This window comes from Oncorhynchus masou, chromosome 33, assembly GCF_036934945.1.
Source record: "Oncorhynchus masou masou isolate Uvic2021 chromosome 33, UVic_Omas_1.1, whole genome shotgun sequence".
NCBI lineage: Eukaryota > Metazoa > Chordata > Actinopteri > Salmoniformes > Salmonidae > Oncorhynchus > Oncorhynchus masou.
In genome coordinates this window covers 38,508,723-38,520,352 of record NC_088244.1, presented here as the reverse complement: position 1 = coordinate 38,520,352, position 11,630 = coordinate 38,508,723, and the positions used below count along the sequence as shown (strand labels likewise).

General features: G+C 43.3%; 1 protein-coding gene across 1 annotated transcript in view; it reads left to right on the top strand.

The window, feature by feature from the left end:
- Positions 1-1,867: 1,867 nt before the first annotated feature.
- LOC135528503 (complement C1q-like protein 4) overlaps positions 1,868-11,630 on the top strand; it is a 28,948-nt gene continuing 19,185 nt past the window's right edge. The window contains exons 1-2 of the mRNA XM_064957625.1: positions 1,868-2,059; positions 3,530-4,195. Of these exons, the coding sequence (XP_064813697.1) occupies positions 3,644-4,195 (552 nt within the window). The 5' untranslated portion in view covers positions 1,868-2,059; positions 3,530-3,643. The remainder of the gene's footprint in view (positions 2,060-3,529; positions 4,196-11,630) is intronic.

The window sequence follows — 11,630 nt, the reverse complement described above, 5'->3', positions numbered from 1 at the left end:
AGGGTGTGACATGGTAATAAAGCAGCTGTAAAACGGTTTTATATGGGCTATGATGGGACCAGATTTTTCTAATCAGGTCATATTGTAAAAAAAAGAAGAAAAAAGACAACAACTATGATTGGATAAAATAACTAACAGAGCTGAGCTTGATTTATGCAGGGTTAGTTCTATTGTCCATTGCAGTTGTTTTCTAGTTTTTTTTTACGTAGTGTCCACTGCTGGAACATTGCAGCGGGGACTTGCTTCCATTAAGCCACAAGAGCATTGAGGTCAGGCACTGATGTTGGGCGATGAGGCCTGGCTCGCAGTCGGCGTTCCAATTCATCCCAAAGGTGTTTGATGAGGTTGAGGTCAGGGGTCTATGCAGGCCAGTCAAGTTCTTCCACACTGATCTCGACAAACTATTTCTGTATGGACCACAATTTGTGCACAGGGTTATTGTCATGCTGAAACAGGAAAGGGCTTTCCCCAAACTGTTGCCACAAAGATGGAAGCACAGAATCGTCTAGAATGTTATTGTATGCTGTAGCATTAAGATTTCCCTTCACTGGAACTAAGGGGCCTAGACTGAACCATGAAAAACAGCCCCAGACCATTATTCCCCCTCCACCAAACTTTACAGTTGGCATTATGCATTCGGGCAGGTAGCGTTCTCCCGGCATCCGCCAAACCCAGATTCGGCGTTGGACTGCCAGGTGGTGAAGTATGATTCATCACTCCAGAGCGGTGAGCTTTACACCACTCCAGCCGACGCTTGGCATTTGCGCATGGTAATCTTAGGGTTGTGTGTGGCTGCTCGGCCATGGAACCCATTTCATGAAGCTCCAGACGAACAGTTATTGTGCTGACTTTGCTTCCAGAGGCAGTTTGGAACACGGTAGTGAGTGTTGCAACCGAGGACAGACAATTTTTATGCGCTACGCACTTCAGCACTCAGCACGCTACGCGCTTCAGCATTCAGCACAAGCTCACTCGTTCTGTGAGCTTGTGTGGCCTACCACTTCACGGCTGAGCCATTGTTGCTCCTACACATTTCCAATTCACAATAACAGCACTTACAGTTGACCAGGGCAACTCTATCAGGACAGAAATTTGACGAACTGGCTTGGAAAGGTGGCATCCTATGACGGTGCCACGTTGAAAGTCACTGAGCTCTTCAGTACGCGCCATTCTACTGCCAATGTTTGTCTATGGAGATTGCATGGCTGTGTGCTCGATTTTATACACCTGTCAGCAAGAGAGTGTGGCTGAAATAGCCGAATCCACTCATTTGAAGGGGTGTCCACATACACTATATATACAAAAGTATCTCAAACTTTGAAGTTAGTATCTTGACATTTTTAGATAGTATCTCGACATTTTTATATAGTATCGACATAAAAAAGAATAATTGGAGGTGGGAATGGGCTTCCATATAAAATATATTTCATTATGTTCCCCTATAATAGCCCAAGGGCTATATTTTGTAATAAAATGCTTGCAATCAAAAACACAAGGATAGAGAGAGAGAGGGAGGGGGGGGAGAGAAAGAGATAGAGGGAGAGAGAGCGAGAGATCTTACAGGTGTTGCCTACACAGTGAAGGAGTGGGAGATTTTTTAACGCGGTTTGTTGGAGATGGAACAAAATCAGTTCCTCAAAGTAACTCGGTTTTTATAAACAAAAGGATGCTCCGTGTTCAACACTCAACAGTAACTTGGACAAGCTACCGAGGGCGACAAAAAAAACATTTCTAGCAACTTCGGGTTGGTTATTTCCCTCATTTATTGAGATCTATGTTGGACTTCATAAGTAACCACATTGTACTGATCTCAGTCGAAACGGGGAATTACCGTAGAAGTAAGTGGTGGTGAGGAGTGATTTTTTAAATTCCTTCTCTTCACTTCCCGGGCTTCTCCTGCTTAAAAGTGCGCGCGCCCTCGGCTATTTATTTGACGCGCGAAGTTGTTCGCGGAGTCTCATCGCACCTGGGAGGATTCGTACCTGGATACACTCCATTCAAAGACGCTCGGTGGAGATATCTTCTTGACTCCAGTGTCATTACAGTAGGAAGACAGAGAGTGAGTAACAATAAGGCGCAGTGCATGCTTTTTGATTTGATGTGTCCGTTCCCCAGATTTGTCATGGAGAGAGTGAGACATGTTCTGAACAGTGATACAAACGAATATAAATACTGTAGGCTACCTATAAGCTACTAATAATTCGATTAAGTATATAACAAATAAAATTACTTGATAATTGGAAGTGAATTAAATTCCTTTAAAAAAGGCTGTTAATTAAATATGTAGGGATCGCTTGGGATGAACATAAAACTACATTTTGTCAGATTTTGTAACATTTTGACCTTGTAAGGCCTCATAAACGATTTCAGTAATTGCCTTATTTGTGCATGTATCTGAAAAGAGGACCGGAAATTAAACACTGTCCTCCATGTAGAAAATACCAGTTGTTTTAAATGAGAGTGGTCAGTGTCAATCCTCAAGAAGCGTTTGATTTGTAGCTTGGATAATTATATTAATTGGATGGGATAATATAAAAGAATAGAAATATAAACACTATATGAATGTATTTTGTTTCCTTCATCTTTCCACAGACCTTGTGCGTCCCAGAATAGAGGAATATACCTTGGATCACAAAATAAAGATTTTATTGGTTTCTCTCCTGGCACCCTCCAATTAGACCAGGACACCCTATAATACCACTACCACCCTTTAAACACAGAGGACTAAAATTATTCTGACAGGAAGGAAACTCTGAACATATCTACTTTATTTTTTCCTTCTCTTCCCATCTTTTCCCTCACAGCCATGACACATTTAGTGCAGACACCTCTATTAGGTGAGATGCAGTCCTTCATAGGGGGACATTAAGTAAAGCAGATGTGCTCTATTTAATTAACAAGAGACTGTGAATGACTCTTTATTAAACAAACAAAAAACAATTGCCAACTACAGTACATAATTAGCTGAATTTGGCACCTGATGTCGAATCAGTGAGCTCTGGATAAGTTCTGATGTCACAAGTTTAACTATTGTACCCTCTCTTGGGCTGGGTTTGGTTGATGTTTGATGCACAGAAAAGAGAAGGAATTTATTCAAAGCAGAGACTAGAAGAACTCTGGAAGACAAGAACTGGGAAAAAAACGGGTGAAAGAGGCTTAATGAAATAAATGATGTTTTCTATAAGCTGTCCAACACAATCCAAGCCAGATCTTTGTCCAGATCAACTACAACACAGTGTTGTCTGAACACTGATTTTAAAATAGTTAAATCCTGCTCCTTCACCACCCCTTTCCCTTCGTCATCCCCTTGTTCCTCTCTTCCCTTTGTCATTGATCTCTCCGTCTGCCATCTTCCTTTTTCTCGCCCACATTCTACTCAGGGTGTCTCAACGGACCCTCTCTATTGGCTGCCTGTGGTCCTAGTCTGAGAGCACCATATTCATACAGCAGCCAAACCTCTCCATGCACTCCTTCTAGTCTTTCATTCACCCATCCCCCTTACACTCTTTCATATTCTGTCTCTCTATAGTCCACCCTGGCACCCGGCAGCATTCCGTCTAAAGGGGAGGAGGACTTTCTGACCCTGGCTGCCTCTCGGCTCAGCCGCTGGAAGTGTGTCATCGGCGCCGCCGTGGGCGTGGCCATGGTCCTACTCCTCCTGATCGCCATCCCTCTATTGGTCCACACCGCCAAAGGTGGAGGAGCTAACCCAGGAAGTGGCGGAGGGGGGACCCATTATGAGATGCTGGGGAGCTGCAGAATGGTCTGTGATCCATATAGTACTGCCCAACCAGGCCAGGAGCTGACAGCCGTGTCCCCCCAACCGGACTACCCTGGGCGGAAGAAAACAGGGTACCGCGGGGTCCCTGGGATCTCTGGTCCTCCGGGCGACCCAGGGCCCCCTGGGGAACCAGGCAAGCCAGGCCCACAGGGGCCTCCCGGCCCTGGACCTAATGGTTACGTCCCCTCCTTCTACAGCCCTAAGATTGCCTTCTATGCAGGGCTAAGGAAACAGCATGAGGGCATCGAGGTGTTGAAGTTTGATGATGTGGTGACCAATGTAGGGAACTACTATGAGCCTAGCACTGGGAAGTTCACCTGTCCTCTACCAGGTATTTACTACTTCACCTACCATGTTCTGATGAGGGGTGGAGACGGGACCAGCATGTGGGCCGACCTGAAGAAGAACGGACAGGTAGGAGAGATAGAGAGTGTGCGTGTGCGTGCATGTGTGTTTGTCCGAGCTGCACATCTCCACTGACCATTACCTCAGAGTCTCTAATTGACTCACTTTCACCTTTGCTATACAAGATTGGTCACTTTCAATTCACATCACATTCCTACGGGCCGCAGCAACACGGCAGCAAAATATAGCTAAGAAAATATTTTCCCTCATTAAAGAGAAGTCGTGATTTAAAAACACCATTTACACTTTCAAATCACAGTTACTAATATTTGTATTCCCATAAGCCGTAGCCAAATGACAAGTGGCAGTATGCTGTCGTCGGTCTTCACCAAAGGAAAGTAAAATTAGTCGATATAATACACCAGGATTGTGTCCCAAATGGCACCCTATCCTCTATATAGTGCACTATATAGGGCCCATAGGAATAGGGTGCCATTTGGTATTATACTCCAGGACTTAAATATCTCCTAAATGTAAGCGCTAAGGAGCACTGGAGAAATGTCTGTCCTTCAGTGTGTGTACCAAATGGAGCCCTATTCCCTACATAGTGCATTACTTTTGACCAGAGCCCTTTGGGCCCTGCCCGATCAAAAGTAGTGCACTATAAAGGGAATAGGGTGCCATTTGGGACACTGGCTGTCACAACTCGGACGAGTCAGCTTACACGTCAGATAGATAAATAAATAATGAAAGTGAAACTGACAGGCCACTCATCCACTCATCCCTCGTTCCCTGTTCTCTCGTTCCCCTGGTACTAATTAAAGATAGAGGGCCTGATGGTGGGAAGAGGAACAAAAAATTGGAGAGGAAAATAAGAGGTGTGGGATAAATCACAGGGATTTAATTTGAGGACTCTTAACACTGCTATGTTTTCATCTGAATAAATCAGACAGTCACCACATTCTTTATTTTAGCAGTGTGGCATTCAGTCCTTTAAATGTGTCCAAAGCCTGAGTGAATGTATTTGGCTACCAGTTAGCGATATCACATATATTGTCATTCTAGTCATCTCATCACCCTGTTAAATCATTCATAACTCCTAGATTAGATCCCCTGAAACACCACCCCCACCCCACCACTTCTGCCTCCGCTCTACCCCCGTATGCCCCTCTACCACCCTCTACACCCTCCTCTCTCTACCCCCTATCCTCCACTCCTACCCTCCTCTCCCTCCTCTCGTCATTGTCCATTGATTGTCCATAAATTATAGTTTCACTCAATTCAATTATTTAACGTCACAGAGACCCACGTCCATCTCACAACCATCAGGTGGCCCCATTTATTTTAACAGTTTATATAGAGATCAGATCTCATATTAGAAATTGGTTTAAAGGGACAGTTTACCACTTTTTACCCTCTTATTCATTATCTCCAGCACAATATCAGTGTTCATGAAATATAAGAAGATTTTTCGAGTTACCTCGACTGCAGCCTAGTCAATTCCTCCAAAAGTTTTTCAGGATATGTATTTAGCTTACTTAATCTCGGAAACCGAGAACTAAAATCTTGCCTAGTTGCATCTGATGCTCAAGTCCTGTGGGGAGATGTGTTATACAAGTTACCAGAAAGAGGGGCGAGAGCAAGGCGGTTGCACCACCCTTCTCTCTCTCTGCAAATTGCGGGCAATTCTATGGGCCAAATGTCCCCTCCTCTTCTGAGATTGGAAAGATGCAAGTACCTGCGAAATCATGATTTGTCCAAATGGTCAGTGACGAAAAACAAGCGCACCAAGACAATGTTCCTTGTTAGTCGTTGCGTCCCACAGTCTGTTGACAAATGCAATGATACCAGTTGTGGTACGTGCATCTGTCCACGCAAGAGATTAGATGTATGTAGATAGAAGGTGGTATAAATGAATCACTACTGTTTTGCTGCATGGTCTTATTCTTGTAAGAGTTCAAATTCAAGTTGATGATCATTGATTAGTAATGCCTGACCTGTGTCTATATATTCCTCTCTGTCACGTAAACTGATTTAGATGGTGGCTGCCTGACCAAGAATAAAGTAATGTCCTGTTGAATTCTGTATGCTGTCTCTTGTCCAAGTCGTATCGTTCATTTACCTGATGTTAACTCTTCGTACCCTCCAAACGGTGCATTACATTCTGAACACCTGAGGCAGAAGAGCTCTATGCCTGAGGCTATATCCCTATCAGTGATGGTATAGTATCTACAAAATGGCCGCTGTGTCCAACATGCTGTATTCCTCCTGACTTCAGAGTCAAAGGACCTCTTCTTCCGTTGCCGCAGGTGCAGCAGTATTGCAACTTTGTGAGAAAGTTGTGTCCCCCAAATGGCAGCCTATTATCTCTAGAATGCACTTTTGACTGCAGCCTATAGTCCTCAAGTAGTGTTCTAGAGGGATCAAGTAGTGTCCTATAGGGAATGAGGTGACATGTGGGACACGCCCCACAGTGTCTGGCTATAGCTGTGGCTTTAAAGGGTTATAAACACAAAATATCAAAGTCGTGGAAATTACTTCTTCATAGCCACAAGGGCATTGAGTTGGTCTGACTGATTAAATTAAATGAATTAAGTAAAAATATGAACTTGGGAGAAAATGTGTTCCACCCTGAAAATCTATGTGAACGCCCACGCCCCCACCAAGCTTCTCTCATTTGTGGTGCTACATTCAAACTACTTCTTAGTCACCATTTACATAGTTACATTCTGTTTCCAGACATCGATCAATGCCTCAGTTATTTTCCATGCTCTGGTCAGTGTCCGTATGGTAGTTGTTTCTAAATGAGACGCAGGTTACGGAGTCCACACAGGACATGAAGCATGTCTATAGCCAGCCAGCCAGCTAGAGGTGCAGCTAAGCCCTGTGTGTCTGTCCAGTGTCCACTCTAAGGCAGATTGAGTAAGTAAGTAAGTGTGTGTGTGTGTGTGTGTGTGTGTGTGTGTGTGTGTGTGTGTGTGTGTGTGTGTGTGTGTGTGTGTGTGTGTGTGTGTGTGTGTGTGTGTGTGTGTGTGTGTGTGTGTGTGTGTGTGTGTGTGTGTGTGTGTGTGTGTGTGTGTGTGTGGTGCTATGGCCGTAACCTTATTAGATCTTAGACATGTTATAGAAAGCGACTGTATGTGGCTGTTAGTAGTGGTTCTATACAGTATGTGGTGGTTAACAGTTTAAAAGCCCATCAGTGGTAATATCTTGTGTTACCATAACATAACCATTTTGACCAAGGTAATGATATAGACAAAAGTAATATAGGCTACATATATTTGCTCTTAGCAATGTGTTTTCTCGTAGATGATTTAAATAACAACGATTGATTGTCATCTGTAAAGGTCAGCTTGTCATTCTGCTAGACGTCCGTAGTGACAAGCCAATATTACATTAGCATCTCATGTTGCTGATGACAGTGATGCTGTGTTGCTGTGACTTCTCATTGACACCCAGCATATGTCATCCTCCTCATTATTTTGGGCAAACTGTGAAGGGGTGCTTTTTTCCCTCAGGCATATAGTCGGAGGGAGGCTCAAGTTAAAAACGCTGGCATGTGGCCACTTTTGATTTCCCCAATTATTCAAAGAAGGAACAGTATAAGTATAAGTATAAGTCTATTATTTTGTAAGATTTTTTAACATATTTTATTATGCATGTATTAAGCATAATATTTGGGTGCAGGGGCTTTTATGGTAGAAATATTGCTCCAATATGTGAAAGGATTATTTACGTAGGCCTGCTATTTTTGCTGGTAATGGTGAAATGACAGAGAGACAAACAATTGTGAGGGAGGCATGGTAGGATTATGAAGGAGATTCATGTGGAGGTGGGGGTTGTGTGGGAGCAAGAGAGAGAGAGTCAGAGCAGAGAGAGAGAGGGACAGAGAGAGAGCGAGCGAGAGAGAGAGAGCAACAGGGGGATGGAGATGGCCAGGAGAGGGGGAGTGAGATCCTCCATGTGAGGCCGCCACACTGAGCTGATCCTGGGGCTGCGAGGAGAAAGGGGGCCCCTGGGGCCAGCCTAGAGCCTGGGGCTGTCTCTCTATCTGTGTCTGGCTGGGCCTGGCCCTTCCAACACAGAGTCTCTGGTAAACGGTCCTGGAAAGGAGGGAGCGAGGGAGGCAGCTGCACTGTCATTTCATATACAACCTGGGATGTGTGAACGTGTGTGTTGAAAGAGTCAGACAAGGGTAGACGAAAGGAGAAACACAAAACAGAAGGACCAGAGGGATGAGAGGAGGGGGGTGGTGATGAAGGAGGGCTGGGTGTGGCTAGGGTAACAAACTGATCAAGCACAGCTATTCTGTGAGACCAGCAGGGAGATGTGAGGGTATACAAAGCCTTGTTTTTATCTGTAGTGCCTTGGTCCAGTGGTAATAAAACTGACAGGATTCATTGGCTGTGATATACTGACCTATTAGAGCGAAGCCAATAGAAAAGTAGCTCTTTAGAGAGGGGACTCTCTCTCTCTCTCTCTCTCTCTCTGCTGCACATGGCAAGACAAGACAGGCAGGCAGAGAGCGAGAGCGGGGTGAGGAGAAAGCAGTAGAAATAGAAGATTTATTGAAAAGGTTTTAGCTGCCCCAAGAGGACTCTTGGTTGGGTTTTACAGGGAAACAAGCTACTTTAGCATTGCATTGTTTTCTAGAGTTTTGTTGGCATTTTACATGAATGAGGGTGAGTGCTAACAACATCTAATGGGCTACCTTCTTATAAATACAGTTGACTATGTCAGTGGCATTACTGTGATATGCAAAAGATCTCATTTACAATATATTATACTTTGGGCTAAATTGTACATTTTGATACCATATGTCAAGGTTTCTCTTCTTCTCACAGTCCTATACAATAACAGTCTAGACTACAAGGTCTGAATATGTAATTAAAATGAAAACAAAGTTTATTGGCTGCGTGCACAGATTTGCAGATAAATGTGCATTTGGAAAGTATTCAGACCCTTTCCCTTTTTCCACATTTTGTTATGTTACAGCCTTATTCTAAAACGGATTAAATGAATTGTTTTCTTCGTCAACCTGCACATTACCCCATAATGACAAAGCGAAAACAAGTTGAGACATTTTTCCAAATGTACAAAAAAATTCAAAACAGAAATACCTCATTTGCATAAGTTTTCAGACCGTTTGCTATAGGACTCGAAATTGAGCTCAGGTGCATCCTGTTTCCATTGATCCTCCTTGAGATGTTTTTTTTTTTAATTTAGGAGGTAGGTCAGTTTTAATATTGCAGATAGATGTAGCTTCCATCAATGTAATTGTCTGCATCATTTCCAATCCCCCACACATATTTTTGTAAATATATACAGTTGAATTTCAAGTTTGGACACACCTAATCATTCAAGGGTTTTCCTTTCTTTTCCGAATTCTCTAGATTGTAGAATAATAGTGAAGGCATCAAAACTATGAAATAACACATCATGTAGTAACCAAAAAGGTGTTAAACAAGATTAGATTCTTCAAAGTAGCCACCCTTTGCCTTGATGACAGCTTTGCACACTACTGGCATTCTCTCAACCAGCTTCATGAGGGAGTCACCAGGAATACTTTTCCAACAGTCTTGGAGGAGTTTCCACATATGCTAAGCACTTGTTGGCTGCTTTTCCTTCACTCTGCGGTCAAAGTCATCCCAAACCACCTCAATTGGGTTGAGGTCAGTTGATTGTGGAGGCCAGGTCATCTGATGCAGCACTCCATCACTCTCCTTCTTGGTGAAATAGCCCTTGCCTAGCCTGCAGGTGTGTTGGGTCATTGTCCTGTTGAAAAACAAATGATAGTCCCACTAGACGCAAACCAGATGGGATGGCGTATCGCTGCTGAATGCTGTGGTAGCCATGCTGGTTAAGTGAATTCTAAATAAATCACTGACAGTGTCATCAGTAAAGCACCTCCACGCCATCACACCTCCTCCTCCATGCTTCACGGTGGGAACCACACATCCGTTCACCTACTCTGCGTCTCACAAAGACACAGTGGTTGGAACCAAAAATCTGAAATTTGGATTCATCAGACCAAAGGACAGATTTCCACCGGTCAAATATCCATTGCTCGTGTTTCTTGGCCCCAAGTCTCATCTGAACAGTTGATGTTGAGATGTCTGTTACTTGAACTCTGTGAAGCATTTATTTGGGCTGCAATCTGAGGTGCAGTTAACTCTAATGAACGTATCTTCTGCAGCAGAGGCAACTCTGGGTCTTCCTTTCCTGTAGCGGTCCTCATGAGAGCCAGTTTCATCATAGCTCTTGATGGTTTTTGCGACTGCATTTGATGAAACCTTCAAAGTTCTTGAAATTTTCTGGGTTGACTGACCTTCATGTCTTCAAATAATGATGGATTGTCATTTCTCTTTGCTTATTTGAGCTGTTCTTGTCATAATATGGACTTAGTATTTTACCAAATAGGGCTATCTTCTGTTGTCACAACACAGCTGATTGGCTCAAACGCATTAAAAAGGAAAGAAATTATACCAAATTAACTTTCAACAAAGCACACCTGTTAATTTAAATGCATTCCAGGTGACTACCTCACGGAGCTGGTTGAGAGAATGCCAAGTGTGTGCAAAGCTGTCATCAAGGCAAAGGGTGGCTACTTTAAAGAATCTAAAATATAAAATATATTTTGATTTGTTTAACACTTTTGTTTGGTTACGACATGATTCCATATGTGTTATTTCATAGTTTTTATGTCTTCACTATTATTCTACAATGTAGAAATTAGTAAAAATAAAGAAAAACCCTTGAATGAGTAGGTGTGTCCAAACTTTTGACTGGAACTGTACATACAGTGAATTCGGAAAATATTCAGACCCCTTGACATTTTCCACATTTTGCTACGTTACAGCCTTATTCTAAAATTGATAAATTGCTTTTTTCCCTCAACAATCCACACAACAAACCCCATAACGACAAAGCAAAAACAGGTTTTCCTAATTGTTTGCAAATGTATAAAAAAATCTAATAATGAAATATTACATTTACATAAGTATTCAGATCCTTTACTCATTACTTTGTTGAAGCACCTTTGGCAGCGATTACAGCCTTGTGTCATCGATGCTACAAGCTTGGCACACCTGTATTTGGGGATTTTCTCCCATTCTTCTCGGCAGAATCTCTCAAGCTCTGTAAGGTTGGATGGGGAGCGTCGCTACACAGCTATTTTCAGGTCTCTCCAGAGATGTTCGATAATGTTCAAGTACTGGCTCTTGCTGGGCCACTCAAGGACATTCAGAGACTTGTTCCGAAGCCACTCCTACGTTGTCTGGCTCTGTGCTTAGGGTCGTTGTCCTGTTGGAAGGTGAACCTTCGCCCCCAGTCTGAGGTCCTGAGCGCTCTGGAGCAGGTTTTCATCAAGGATCTCTCTGTTCTTTGCTTCGTTCATTTTTCCCTCGATACTTACTAGTCTCCCAGTCCTTGCTGCTGAAAAACATCCACACAGCATGATATTGCCACCACCGTGCTTAACCGTATGGGTACGGGTCAGGTTTCC